General features: G+C 35.4%; 1 protein-coding gene across 1 annotated transcript in view; it reads right to left on the bottom strand.

The window, feature by feature from the left end:
* Positions 1-16,338, bottom strand: part of pear1 (platelet endothelial aggregation receptor 1) — a 37,724-nt gene that overhangs the window by 15,806 nt on the left and 5,580 nt on the right. The window contains exon 2 of the mRNA XM_059568028.1: positions 256-366. Within this exon, the coding sequence (XP_059424011.1) occupies positions 256-362 (107 nt within the window). The 5' untranslated portion in view covers positions 363-366. The remainder of the gene's footprint in view (positions 1-255; positions 367-16,338) is intronic.

The following is a 16,338-nucleotide window of genomic DNA, read 5'->3' as shown; positions in this document are numbered from 1 at the left end:
TTATACTTACACTTTCACTGTATAAAATACAGTGAAATACTTGAAACAGGTCTTGATATAATAAGCAATTTTGCTACTTGTTTTAACATTTCCTTTATTTTGAGACATTTTGCCAGGATTTTGGTTGTGTTTTTGTTGTTTGACTTGCAGACATTGATCTACAACAACAGTTTTGGCTGCCAGCATGCATTGGAGCAGATCATCTCGACTTGGCATTGGCTTTCTGAGCTCTGTATTGAAGCAGATGATTCTTACCTTTCCCATAAGCTGCAAACATTTGGATCTCGGGGGTCCAAAGTAAATGACAGTCCACAAACACAGCCCAAGACAAACAGGACCACACAGATCTCCGCCGTCTTCATCCTGCTGTAAAGAGAAAAACAGTCAGCTAACTTATAAAACTCTGCCCCTCAGAACTGTTGATGTGACACCGCAAGGCCAATGCAAATCTCTCCTTCCATTTTAAGACGTATTGAAGCCATCTGGTTTTATTCATGAGGATGCTTTAGGCACTCCGTAGGAAAGGGACAGACAGGTCTCCCATGGTGAGGATTTCTGAGACTAACATCAGATTTATGAGGCACATGCTCTCACACACACATACACGGGACACACACACACACACACACACACACACACACAGTCTTCGGAACAATATCAGGATATATACTGGTTCTATAAGGAGTCTTTTCCTCCAGTATAGGAAAATTGCAAACCCTGAAGTGTTACAGTGTTAACCTTCCCTGTCTGGACAACTAGTGGAATTACTACTATTACTACTACTGTCTCAGAAGCTTAGAAAACATCACGTGACATGAAAACATGCCATTCTGTCTTATAAATTAAGTACTATATTGAACAAACATAAATAGGAATGTAATTAAAAAACAGAAAAATATTTTGTAGTTATGTGTCTGCGAAAGGGTTTGAAGGGGGGAGGGGGGGGTTATAAATATAATTATATTGTATTTATATTATATTTATATGAGTTGATCCCAAGGGGAACATCATATTTGGGACTCCCCTGTTCTAGCATGAGGGAAACTCTTTTTAAAGTGAATCAGAAATCATCAATGCCTGTTTGGTTTGAAAATGAATAAACAACTTTTGCACAATACCACTGAAACTTCTGAAAAAGTCATATGAAAGGTCAGTTCATCATTATCACACGCAAATCCTAAATCAAACTAGACACAAACAGAACAAAAGAGACCAGAATATTGTGGGTAGATGTCAGGTTTTCATTAAGAGCTATAGGATTTTATAGGTCCCCTTACTGGGGTGGAGTATATTATCCCTGTTGTTTCTGTTTTTTTTTTTTCAGGACTTCTTTAGAAAAAGTGTTCAAGACCACATTAGGATTCCTGTGAGCTGAGAAACTAGGAGCATGTTTAATGAGCAGTGCACCGCGACAGAGAGTCTGCGACAAACAAGTGGTTTAAATCTACTCTGAACCTGAGGCTGCATTAATTGCATTTACGTCTAAGAAAACAACCATTTTATGCAGGAGCAGATGGATTTTTTGGAAATTGTGTACTTGTCTCTAGCAGGATATTTGGCATGTGTAAGGATGCTGACTGTTCAAGTGCTGCCTCAATACAAAACACATCAATTTATGACTTAAGCAATATTAATGCCAAGTTCTGTCATGGCACAGGCTAATGGGAACTTATCATAAATTGATAATATTCACTGCATTAAATGACTTGGCACAAGCAGTAGCAAGTTCCTGTACTTGGTTGCAGCAACAGCAGCAATAATCTACAACTACAGCAATAACCAACAGCAGCAGCAATTCAGCAGCAGTTTGGCAGATTTACTCCACCAAGACCAAATACATTAACATTGTCATATCCATTACTGTGCTAAAATCTTCAGAGAGTTGTCATAATAGTAAAAAATATAGTATAAAATATTCTTTCCAGGTGTTATATCTCCATCTAGGAGGAGGATGAGACAATAAGTGAAGATGAAAATATCCAGAATTGGTCTTACTCCCAAAATAAGTTTTCTTTACAGATTATAATCTTTACATTTATATTCTTTATTAGAAGAATATCATTTTTTTTTTTTTTTGGAAATTATCTATCAATGCATTACAACAAAAAGCGATCAGTAAATGTACAGATGCAAGTCTCACAAATACATCACAGTAATGGTAAAGGGACTTTTTGTTGTGACCTTAGTAAACTTTCACTGACTGATTTAACCTGATAACTTATAAGTGAATTTATTACAAGTGACTTGCAAGTATATAAGAGTCATTTGTGCTCAAATCAGCCTTGCACTGTTTGTTCGTTGTTGCTTGCAGGAAAAACAAGTTTAACTGTCTAGATTTTTTTTTGTTGTTGCTTTGTCCATTTGAGTAACAGTTCCAATTAAGTTCCAAGTAAGATTCAAGTAAGTTTGATCACTTGCTAAACTGTTGCAGGGCTGCAGGGCTTTGAAAGGTGCAGTATTAAACCATGAGTTGATTTTAATGAGCCGAACAGATGCCATGCCTGCACTCGACTGCTTTCATGTGGACAAATTATGGGGAGGACACATTACGCGGCACAAACAAGAAGGGAGAGAGAATGAGGGATTTCTTTCATCAACATTTTGTTTGCATCTAACACCAATGATTGGTGCCACATTAAAAATGAGTACCATACGGCAGGATATTTTTAGGGACACACTCACAAACGTTCTGCATCCGTGTAGTAGCGTGAGTGAGAGTGCTCTGATCACCCAAACCAAAGATGTTCTGACATTTAAAAGGCCGCACAATACTGCTCCTGGGTGAAGATAAGGGCAGAATGGAAAATGAATGAAAACACATGTAGTCATCTGTTTCTGGCTGGGTCAGTAAAGTGCAGTCCTCATGCTCTGAAAGAGTCCCAAGTCAGTGCACACTATAATCATTCACACAGCTTTTCATGCAGATATGAATACGATTGAATTTCCATGGTTTTATTTTATATGATAATCATCTGGGAAGACTTTGTTTACATGTTTGCTACAAAACTAATCATGTGACATGATGCCCAAAAATGACTGTCATGAATTGGTTTTATTTAACAAGATTCATGAAACAGCCTTAAACTTGCTCGTGGGTTTGAATCAGGCACCTTCAGTAAGTGAAACGTTCAGAGCTATCACAGATTTCACAACTCAATTTCGCTCAATGTAACAAGAGTCATTTGTCTGTTACATAAGATTTGTTAACTTAATTGTCTCTGGTTCTATACTATCTTCACCATTTGTATTCTTTCTTTCCTTCTTTTTTTCCCAAACAGACATTTCTTAGAAAACAGAGTATGTTTGCTACAAAAGAGATTCAGTATCAAATAGCAACAAATACTTCAAGAACAAAAGTTTAAAACATTGTGCAACATTATCCTTCGATGCAGCACACAGCAGTGTTTGTTTGTAAATGGCTAAAGAAACTATGCACTATTAAGTGTTTTTTTTTTAATTCACCTTTATCAAAAAATTCTGTAATGTCTCAACTAAAAGAGTCATATGTCTTCTAAATGTTGCATTATAGTAGCTAATGGCTCTCGTTGTCTTTTTTTGTGTGTGGAGCTTTGCTTCATGCTGTCTTTAAACATCCCGCCATGTGCATTATGGTTTTAAGAACCTGTGTCAAGTCAAAAATGATCCAAATGTAAAAAAAAATGTCTCTTGAGATACCTTTATTCTGATCTATTTAGAATCTCCATTTAACATCTTTTATGATGAGCCCCCTGAAATGTGTCTGACGAGGTCAGAAAGGCATGAAACTAGACTAGTGTACCTAGTACACTTTTTGCAAACTACTTTTGGAACAAAAAAGAACATGCAGTCACAGTTTCTTGTAAGTCTGTTTCAACTTTGATTGGAGTGAATTAAATTTGGATTAAAAAGGGTTTAGGTTTTAATGACGGTGCATGGGTTTATTATACACAGACGCACATGGCATTGATCAGATTTCCTTATTTCCTTTCCTGTCCCTCTCTTCAACTGCTTGGGGCTGCATGCTAATTTAAGGAGAAAATATTAGTCACTATTTGGAACGGAGGGGACACAGTGAAAGGAAAAAAAGAAGAAAAGAAAAATGAGCCATCAAAAAAGACAGCCAGAAAGAGAGGGAAACAAAAAAGGAGAGTGAGAGGGGGAGAAAGGTTGCATAACAGCTCTGGACCCTATGGACCCGCATGCATAAATAGTCTCTCTTATAACATCTCATATAATCATTCCAGGTCTCCTCCAATTCCACAGACCACTGGCAAATGTAGCAAAGAGCAGATATCCTGGCAGGATCCAACTAACACGCGCTCATTCATGCAAAGAAACACATATACTGAGACTGCCAAACCTGCTATGAAGTATATTGGGGAAAGGCTGGAAAATGAGAAAAATAAGCTCTTAAACAGTCAACATGTCTTTCTAATTCTGCTGTTGTAGAAGTCCACTTCAACAAAGAATGAGATTTGTGTATTATTTGTAAAAATAACACAAACCTCTACGCCCCACAAGAGAGAGTCCAAAGTTGACATCAGGACTTGGAAGATGCAGGACTAAACACAAATTCACGGCCACTCGGAAAATGAGCGAAATACAGCTGGAAAGTCAGTGTATTCGGCCCTTCCGTTTTAAGAAAGATATGGTGACAACACAACAGTAACCAGATCTTTGGGAACACAGCCAGCTGAAGCTTATCTGTGTGTGAAGTCATACTGTATGCTTGCTTCTCAAAGCATCTGTTCATTCACACAATTTATTGTTGCAGTTTATTTGAGATTGCAATTTTTACATTTCATTAGATTTAACTGGATCGTAATGGTTTGTTGTACCCAAGCAGAACAGTTTATTGCTCTCTGGAGTACTTGATAGGTCAATTTAATTTCGTACATTAAAAAATGAGTAGAATTTACTTTGAAACTATTTCCACTCGGAAATTGCTAGTATTTTTTTATTTTTTTTTACAAAGAATTACAAAGAAATTTCAAGAAAATGCAACGCATTAAATTAAATGTGAAATTTTGAAATAGAAAGACTGAAATAGTATTTTCTGATAAAAATACCCCAATTATCTTTGTTTTAGTTACACCTTAAAAAAATTACAGTGTATAATAATGACCAGTAAACTTTATATTTTACACTGTAAAAAATGAGTGTGATGTTAACAGTAAAATACTGTAAAAATGCTGCAGTAAGAGTATGTTTCTGTACTGTATACGGTGAATAACTATACAGTTAATGTAATTTTACAGTAAAATACAAAAAATAACAACAACAAAAAAAAACAACTGGGGTAACATACTTAAAACTTCTATGTATAATGCATTATAAAGGGTTATTAAAGGCTACAATGCATTATAATTATTCATAATGTGCGTTGTAATATGTTATTTATTATAACCAAATTTAAAATGCAAAACATTTTAGAATTCATTATACAGGCTTTAAGTAAAGTGTTACCAAAAACAGATTTTGGTTTAGTAATTTAGTAATTTTATAATTTACAGTGAAAACCTGTAAATTGATATTCCCAGAATTTTCTGCATTGATGCTTTTACATTGAACTAACTATGTTTATCAGTTTTTTTTTTTTCTAAACTAAAATGTTTACGGTAAAGTTCTGGTAACTGTCTGTATTTTACCCCAAAATTTTACAGATGTCTTTTTTTTTTTTTTTTTTTTTACAGTGTAAACTAATCTCTAAATAAATTAATATAATAGCCAAAGCAATATTTATTCATTTGTAAATGAATAAAAAGTAGGATATTCAGTAGGATATATACAGTATAGGCTAATAGTAGGATAGCCTGTCATTATTAAAATAAAATAAAAATCATTATATGATAATTAATGTATTTGTCATTATATATTTCTCAGCAATAAGGTACTTTTTGAAGTAAAGAAACTCACATTTTCAGAGATGCAGGTAATTAACACTCCCACACTAACACTAATGAAATGCTTTTTCAAGCATTATCTTTCTTATCAATATTGGTGCTAATCCAGCAATTCCATCTGGTTACATACATAAATTCACTGAGAAAAGCAATATTAACTTTTTCTCCATTGTTGTTTTGTTATGACAGTTGGTCAGTGTGATGTTTGCCCCGCCCCGCCCCTCCCCTCCCCCACTGTGATTGGACAGCTGGATAAAAAGTGACAGTGACAAGTGATGAATTTTCTACAGTTTAACATTTTTCAACTCAATGCACAGAAAAATGGTTTCCATTGAAAACAACTGATAAAAAACTATCAGAAAAATACACTAGGCTCTAGAAAACAATACTTTGGTGGACACACGCCCTTATTCTAATCATTCCCGTCTAAGTTTGCTTTGCAAACATCAGCAACACTTTTAACTTCTCCATGCTGGCAAGTCAGGATGATATAAGCACCATCAATGATTTTTATGCATGCCTCAGCATTGTGCATTAAATTTGTTTTACTCACACTTATTCATGCATTGTCTCTTACATGATCCCCTGACTTTACATTATTGCAGGATTACAAAAATTGTTGTTTGCGCTAGTATGCATTAATCTTCAAAGCCGAAAGGAGACAGAGTTCATGACTGCAGTAACCACTCAAACCAAAGTCAAACTCAGTTTCAATCACATTCAGCCTCTGCGAAAACAACCTCATAAAAACATCTCAACAGCCTGAGAGTGAGCGAAGGGTTACTATAGTCTATTATAACAACGATCTGCTGCTGACCCGCTCCTGTTCTGGCAGTACAGATGCCACACTGTTGTTTACCTTGCCAGAAAGAGCAAAGAGATGAGGTAAAGGAATAATACAGAGCTGACTGTCATCTGACCAAAACCCCAGTTCTGGCTCAGACATACTAACTCCAGTTAAACCAGTAAATCTAAGTTACGGTAAACTGGCATAAAAGCCCCATAATATAAAACATCTGGGGCTGAATTTCAAAACACACTCTCAGCCTCCGCACCACAGAGTGTTTAGCTGGCTGTGGTCTGGGTTCATTGTAGCGCCACATAGTGTGTGTCTATGAATCTTTAAGTGAGGGGGCGGGGGGTAGTGAACCCCTCATCAATAAACCAGAGGTTAGTGAGTCAGTGCAAGATTGAACCCCACCCGTTTTTCCATGTTTAATGCTACACTGATCTCAAAGGCAGTGGCGATGTGTATTTCTATGGTAAATGCTTGGGTTTGGCAAACCCACTGACTCACTATAAGTATTCTGTGTTGCAGATTCACACTGTAAAATCATATGTTTATGTTTCTGCTAGAAAAATAATTCTCACGCCAAATGCTTCTCGATTTGAGTCGGCTGATTTTATGCAGATTGGTGCAATTTTGTTTACGTACATTACCTTCCTCATAAAAAAAAACATTAGAGCCACACAAGAACAGCAGAGTTTGGTGGGATTGTGGGAAGGCGTCATATAGGGACCGGGTCTAAACCGCCAGAATATCCACTTACGGGCCATACAAGCCATAATTACAATGGAAAATCACATAAACGGGCAGCTAGAGTCTGTTCTGATGCATCTCAAGTGTCAGGACACATTTCAGTTGGAATGTGACTTTGCAAAGTCAATTCATTTAGATGGGTTAATATATATATATATATATATATATATATATATATATATATACATATACATATACATATATAATTTTGAGAAAAGTGGAAATTGTATTTTACATTAATGATGTTCTTTAAAAAAAAAATAAAAATTATTAATGTTATAATTTAGCAGTAAATGCAAATGGTTGTTTCCCCCCATATTCCCCTATGGTGAGAAAACAACATAAGCATCTCCGCTTTTGATGAATAGTAAAAGCTGGAATATTGACCTTTGAGGTTTTATTAGACACTGTTTAATCTTGACCAACACTAAATTCTCCCCAAAGCTTTGTCTCTTTCTGCAAACAGCAAAACGTTTCTGTTTTTACTTTTAACCGAAAGACAAAACACAGAGCTTCGAGGGGAATGGCCGTTCACAGCACAGATGGATTTGTAATAATGTTCTTCACAGTATGAGTAACAGAGGTCTCAAACCCAAACACTCTTAGCAGATGAAGTGACATGTTGGCTGCTGTCTGCCAGCCCTTAAGCTAAAACACCCCTATACCAGCTTTCACATGCTGTTGCCCAAGAAATTGTGATGGAAACCATATAAACACCACTGTAACGAACTGCCTGAGAAAGAAAATATGAATAACTAAACATGCCTCCTAAAATAACCCTCAAGTGCTTTTGTATTTGTGTATTACGTTTAAAGGTCTTTTATGTATTTTCTATTTCTAGTGTTTTTATTACATTTTATTTAAGGAATATAACATGCAAATGCAAATATTTGGTAACACTTTCCATGAAGCCCATATTTATAATACATTATTTGGGGTTTCTTAAGGCTTTATAATGAATGCATAATGTATTATAAAAACGTTGAATATGTTGTATCATCTCATGAATATTCATAAGAACAGTTTTAATATATTATAATATTTACTTATTTGTGGTTGTAGCTTTTAAGGGTATGATTATTTATAACACAATGAACACGTTGCATCAACTTTTACAATGGATTATATTTCTCATAGTTATATGTATTATAAGTCTCATATCTTGCCATTTTTCTTACGCTACTTAAAGCGGTCAAAGACCACTTATAAGTAGTAGTAGTAGTTATAATAATAATAAATGTACTGCTACTGTAAATATATGCTAACACTTTATTTTGATGGAAAACAAACAGATAAACTGATAAGTGTCTTTGCAAGTACGTCAACTTATTCTAACATACTAGATTCTACCATACTTGAGCAAACTAATACTCTAATGAGAGTTAGTTGGCATGTAGTTGAAAGGTTGCTTACAGTCGATTGATTAAGGGGGCATCAAAATAAAATATAACCATATAAAACATTGCATTTTTTTTTCAGTTGGAGTATAAAGCTCACATCAATTAATTAACATTAGCTCCACAGAAACACTCAAATAACACTAAACATCTAACCACTCACAAGCTGTAGTAAGATACTGTGCAGATCTTAAACAATGTCAAGATATGATACAGTCCATTATACTGTAAATGAAGTAGATTTATTATGGTGTTCATTATGTGTTATTAATAATCTTAATCTTAAACTTATAACCACAAATACGTAAGTATTATTATGTATTATAATTGTTGTTATGATTATTCATTTGATATAACATTGATATAACATATTATATAATGTATTATGAAACCAGTTTTTACAGAAAGTGTTACCAAATATTTTTATAAAAATGTATGTATTTTGTTTATATAAAGTGTGTGTGTGTGTGTGTGTGTGCGTGTGCGTGTGTGTGTGTGTGAGAGAGAGAGAAATGTATGTAATCATTTTTATTATTGATTCATTCCTTTAGTACAATGACAATTAAAAGGTAATATTTTACAAACTCAACAAATTGTGAGTAAAAAGGAATGGAATAATTTACAAATCTCATAAACTTATATTTTATTCACAATAGAATATCAATAAACATATCAAATGTTGAAAGTGAGACATTTTGAAACGTCATGCCAAATATTGGCTCATTTTGGATTTCATGAGAGCTACACATTCCAAAAAAGTTGGGACAGGTAGCAATAAGAGGCCGGAAAAGTTAAATGTACATATAAGGAACAGCTGGAGGACCAATTTGCAACTTATTAGGTCAATAGGCAACATGACTGGGTATAAAAAGAGCCTCTCAGAGTGGCAGTGTCTCTCAGCAGTCAAGATGGGCAGAGGATCACCAATTCCCCCAATGCTGTATGTATAAAATATTGGAGCAAAATCAGAAAGAAGTTTCTCAGAGAAAAATTGCAAAGAGTTTGAAGTTATCATCACCTACAGTGCATAATATCATCCAAAGATTCAGAGAATCTGGAACAATCTCTGTGCGTAAGGGTCAAGGCCGGAAAACCATACTGGATGCCTGTGATCTTCGGGCCCTTAGACGGCACTGCATCACATACAGGAATGCTACTGTAATGGAAATCACAACATGCGCTCAGGAATACTTCCAGAAAACATTGTCAGTGAACTCAATCCACCGTGCCATTTGCTGTTGCTGGCTAAAACTCTATAGGTCAAACAACTAGAAGCCTGTATTAGACAAGAAACGTCTGAAGTGTCCTCAGTCCCCAGACGTTTGCAGACTGTTATAAAAAGAAGAGGGGATGCCACACAGTGGGAAACATGGCCTTGTCCCAACTTTTTTGAGATGTGTTGTTGCCATGAAATTTTAAATCAACTTATTTTTCCCTTAAAATTATACATTTTCTTAGTTGAAACATTTAATGTCATCTACAGTATGTTGTATTCTGAATAAAATATTTAAATTTTAAACATCCACATCATTGCAATTTGAATTTTTATATAGATAAGGAGATAACCCCAGAATATGAACGTAATGTGCTAAATGGTTCAGTGTCTTTTTAGATAATGGTTTTCTATGAGAAACCATTTAATGTGAAACTTTGCGTGCTACGTTTATATTCTGGGTTCATCTGCTTGCCTGTACAAAGTATGTCTCATCAGTAAGGTTTATATTTAATTTCGCCTTTTAATATCAGCGTTTTGCTACATTACCACTTAATGCAAACCATGTAAAAATAACTGGAGGTCAGTGAAGCAAAGCCTTGTTTTGTTCTCCAGGTGGGCGTTTCTATAAGGGTGTTATGTCACATGAAAACAATCAAGTGAAGTAAAGTGGGAGAGAGAGTGGGGGGATCAGGAAAGGTCTGTGAGGCCACGAGGCTATCTACACCAACAAATCACACTTTTTTGATGGGGGTTTGTGAGATAGTACTGATGAAAGGCTAGAATCAACCCTGGTCCTTGGCATAAAGTTTTAAAACATCTGTTGTGAAACCATATAATAGCTCGTTCAAGTTATTTACAGCATTGATCCTTTGTTAATTGTACAATCTTATGATGCTTTAATGGTGCATTTGTGTTCTTTTGGAAAGCTCTAGTCCAATATTATTTGCAGAGAAAAGCACACATTTCCTCCTTTTGCGCTTCACAGAAGAAATTCAAACAGGTTTACAAAGACGTAGAGAAACATTACTAAAAAATCAACATCTGTTCAATTAATAGTTCAAAGTTTCAGATATAGCTGTAGGAGACTGACAGAGTCTGGCCTCATTGGGTTTGGCTTTGGAACAGAAGCTTATGTCATGCTCGGCCTGTAGCTCCTCTAAAAAGAGAAAAACAGGATACGTGGGGGCCCTTCCTCTTTTATCGCGCTCTCTTAACACCCGCCATCTTTCTGGGGTCAGACAGCACTCTTCCACATGGACCCAACCGCTCAACACATCAAAGAGCTCGATTCCAGATATCCATTAGCAACCACACCCCTGCGTCCGCTTCGTGTATCTCAACAGCAAACTTGACCTTGTGTATTGGTGTTGGTGAGCGGTAACTGACTCTAGTCCCAAGGTGGTTTTATGCCCAAGCTGGCTTATGTCATACCCGCTATATCCGCATGACCTCACGCCTGGAGGAAACTACAGTCACACAGACACTACGATAAGGCCGCTGTCATCACAACAGTTGTGTTGTGGTCATGCTGATGTACGTTTTTAAGAGTCAGAAAAAAACAACAGTCTCCTATAAACAGAAAAACTTTCTCATCAAGGGTGTGTTTTGTGAATCAAGGCGTTTTAAAGAGGCATAGTCAGTGCGACCAAAAATGGGCAGATGAGTCTTTATTTTTGGCTTTGTCTGTTGTGATATTTCAGCAGGAGTGTTTTAAGTGGTGTTAAGTTTTCTGCCATTTAAAGGCATGGAGCCGAGAGCTCCTGAGGCCTTGTGGGGGACCTCACAGTTTGACAGCTGGTTCCTGCTAGACATTGTCGACCATATAACCACAGACTACATGACTGTGGCTTCACTGGGCCTGAGACACGTGGTGGCCAAACAAACAAAACACATTTCTATACAAACAGTTTATTTTTATATATATATATATATATATATATATATATATATATATATATATATATATATATATATATATATATATTTATTTATTTATTTATTAAGCCATATTTTTTTAAGTATAGGAGCACACAACCACACAAAATGAAAATATATTCACATTAAAGCACACATTCTCATGTTCACGAACTTTGGTGAGTGTCGCCATGCTAAACCAAACCCTCAGAGGCAGAGAAGTTAAAGAGATGGGCACTTCTGAGGTTTGAGCTCTTTAAAAAGACATGACCAAGCACCACCATAATTACAAGGGCCATAATTTATATGGCCCAGAACATGTAGAGGCAAAAACCAAAGCAGAAAAAAATAAAATTTGCATTTAATTCAGTATTTTTATTTAAATTACATTTTAATGTAAATTTTATCATTTTTAACGGTTATCGGTGAAACTGTTATTATTGCCTGTATATTTAAGTGTAAAGTGAATCTAACATCCACCTTCATGACTCAAAACTATGACATCTGAAGTATTTATTCCTGATATGAATGTTTTTCCAAACAGGAATTTGACTAATTCCAATGAATAATTCCAATGAAATGTTGATTAACACCGCAGCATGACTCTTCACATCCTTATCTAACCCGAAATGTTTCCCAGCTTACCTCTTCCTCCAACTCACTTCTTCCTCTACTCCTCCTCTTCCTCTGTACTTCCAGTGTGGTCTGAGATGTCCACCCACTGATATCAAGACAGACGCACTCAAGTATATGAGTGACTCATGTAACCTGTTCATACTGCAGAATCAATGTTCGAGAACCTCTTTACATTGACATTATTTTCAACAGATGGCCTTAACAAGGATTTTCAGTTCTAAAACAAATCAGATTTTTTTTTTTAAATGTATTCATTATCTTTGATTATATATTTTTTTCCAGACTAGCTTTCTAATAATCCTGACATTCATTAAGAATATTTTTGGGTCTGTGGCAAATTGTTTATTTTTATCTATCTACGCTTTCAAAATTGGTAACGTGCAATTGTTATCTTAAAGACCCTATTATTTAAAATACATTTATTTCATACTAAGTATAGTTCAAATCTATTAACATATTCACAGACATATCGCTCAAGACTTAGTGATATAATTTTAATTCAACTTTATTTGGAGTACTACTTGTGCACAATACACATTTCTCAATATTAAGCCTAAAATGTGATTTAATGTACCTATTCATAAGGATTGTGTGATCTTTAAATGCAATATATTTAAAGTGTACCTAAAGTATACTTGCAATAGTTCCACTTTAGCATAATCAAATATCTGTACTTCAGTACATATTTAGTTGGATCTCAGCACTACTTCTGCACAATTAAGTGCATTTAGTACAAAACAATTTTAATTTAGCAAAATGTAAGTATACCAATTTAGTATACTAAAAGACTTTATATATGTATAAATTTGTATTATGGTTAGCATTAAATAAATGTAATATACTGTAGTATACTTACTTTGCTATTTCTACCTGATTTAACCCATAACAATTAGGTTTGCGGGGATAAGTTCATTTATATATTTTGGTTTAGTGAGTTTTGACTTAAACCAGTTAATTCAGATTAAAATAGACAATTTTTAGGTGACCTTCTGTACTCTATGTATTGAAAGTTGCTTTGGATAAAAGTACCTGCTAAATGGATAAATGTAAATATTATTATTTCACATATAAAACCCTCACCTCGAATCAATGCTAAATTTACTGTGCAATTTACAAAAGGTTTATATAGTTCTTCATCCACTGTCCTTAATCAAAACACCATGAGCTCCAAAAGTTGTAAGTTTAAGTGTTAAGATATGTGAGCAATTTTAAATCTAAAGGGCATGAGAAACTAATTATGACAGTCTGAGATTTTAAGTTCTGTAAACAGCTTTTGTTTAAGAAAGAGGCTTTGAGAGGAATTACAAATATGTTTTTCAGTTTTTGTTTCTTCCCAAAGGGACAGATGAGGTTACCCTCTTAATTTCAGTGACACAGTCAAACATGACATCATGACCGTTCCTTCAACATGATTTATCTTCCTTGTTTTTCAATACTCACAGCATAAACAAGTGGACACTATCCTTCCACTGCGTGCAAACAAGGAAAACGGGATACTCTAAAAATCTAGGCTCTTATAATATTCTGCTTATTGCACTTGGGACTGTGACCCAATTTAGGTAATTGCTCTCTGAAGCTTCTCTCACAATGATTGTTGCTGAACATTTTAGCTCCAGCTGTGCCGGCACATCAATCACAACTTCATGAATGATTGGCCATTAGATTATGGTACAAAGATGAGCTGCGTTTCCTCTGTCAGATCAACAAAGTGTACAGTATGTTATCCACAGATAGGATATGCTGAACAAATGTGAATGTGTGTAAAGAAACAGCCAAGTCAATTGTCACAAGCCCACATGAGTGAACTCCATGTGCACGTATGCATGCCTATATACACAGCTCTCTTAAAACGGGGGGTCTCTAGTGTGACGCCCCCCTCTCCTGCTGGCTAAATTGATTGCAGATTTCCATGAGCGCAGAGCTGGCTTGTGTATGTGCGTGTGAGGCCTTCAGGAGTCTGGGCGTACAGTCAGAACACATGCGAGAGAAAGAAAGGAGGAGAAAAAGAGTGCCGCGGTCCCAATAGGACCCAAAGGAACATCACTCCATGCAGGCTGGAGACCCAGAATCACAGCTGTGGAGTCAGCTGAGCAACCTCTCGGTGAGGGACATTTTCCTGAAAGAACTTCTGTCAGCACCATCAACGTAACAACTGTGGAATCAAGCAGTGCAATAATAGAAATGTGTGCTCAAGTCCAGAATTTTGGAAGTGACATCAAACATCAAAACGTTAAATTTACAATAGACAACATGCGTTTAAGTGATTAGTTTTTCAGATGGGGTTCCCAAAAACCTCTGACCAATCAATTTCCATCCCTTTTCCAATCATTCATGGAAATTTGTGAACAAATACAGAGTTCTGTCATGAAACTTTGATTGTGCAGTCTGATAGGACTAACTCAATCTGATGTAATGACATCATTATCACATGACACCACTGATTAGTTCTCTCCTGTATCGGTAGCCAGTGAGCTTGCTACTCAACATATAAATATATGACTAGAGCTTGCCGTCAGCAGTGCAGTGCAGCTTCAGAAACCCTCCACCTTCCACAGCTCCACTTGTATATATCTGCTACGAGGTGATTCATGTATGCTATGGGATTATTTCATGTATATTATATTTGCAGCAATATTTCTTATAGCAGCATGTTGTGGATGTACTGGCAGTAGCAAGTCTCGGTACTTCCTCTGCCGCAGCAGCATAGCAGATTTATTCCACCAAGACCAAATACATTTACATTGCCATGAACATTACCATTCCAATCCCTACGAGAGTTGTAATGACACGTTAATACACTTTAATACATTAAGGCGAGACACTGCAGGTGAATAGGGTAAAAAAAAAAAAACTAATAGTTATCACCTTACTTACTAAGTTGATTGATTACATTGATAATTGCAAAAAAAAATTGTACTACAAGTTTTCTAAAATGTTATGTTTAAATATGCAAATGAGGCATTATTTAATGAAATATGTACTAATTTGCATACATTTCTAGTACAAAAACACTGGATGAAGTCAATTTCAAAATTCTTGTTTATTTTTTCTGACATATTAAGAGTCAAATGTTTTTACAGAGGGAATTCTGGGTATCTCTTTTTGTCACTCCATAATTCAGAAAATACTTTGAACAATTTATTTTCACAATTTTGGGGGGAATAAAATGTATTTAATCAAGAAAATTATATATGAACACATCCCTCTGTAAAAACCTTCGGAATATAGACAGGAATAAAACTGTAAAGTTTGGTGTGTGTAAGTGCTACTGAAGTGGAGATTCATGGCTCAGTGTTGGAGAAAAACCTCAGTTTGAGAAAACGGCCTTTAAAAATATGTATTCTAATTGAAATCTATTAACACAAATAGATAAAGTGCTATAAAATAAATACTTAACGGTGTCTTTTGGATGTTTTCTTTCCATTAGTCTGAAAAAACACTTTATGAAAAGCCAAAAAGCCCAAAATCTAAAAATTGAAAGGTGCATGAAAAAACAGTTTTTGCCTGCAGTGTCCCCCCTTAACTAACATTAACTAATTGAACCATATTGTAAAGTGTAAGTTATTTGTTATTTAAGTATATATAAATATATATATAGTGTGCATGATTTGGTGTGGCAGCCAATAGAGATAATAACTGTTTCCTTACCTAAATCCTGCGTTTGGAAATGCCTCAGTTGCAAAATGGTAACTGGAGCAGTGAGTGTGTGGATTCCAACCTAAACTCTTCTGATTGGAATTTGCGTTTTAGAAA

This window comes from Carassius carassius, chromosome 15 (assembly GCF_963082965.1).
Source record: "Carassius carassius chromosome 15, fCarCar2.1, whole genome shotgun sequence".
In the NCBI taxonomy this organism is placed as follows: domain Eukaryota; kingdom Metazoa; phylum Chordata; class Actinopteri; order Cypriniformes; family Cyprinidae; genus Carassius; species Carassius carassius.
Note: the sequence above shows the minus strand (reverse complement) of the source record. Positions and strands in the feature narration are given on the sequence as shown.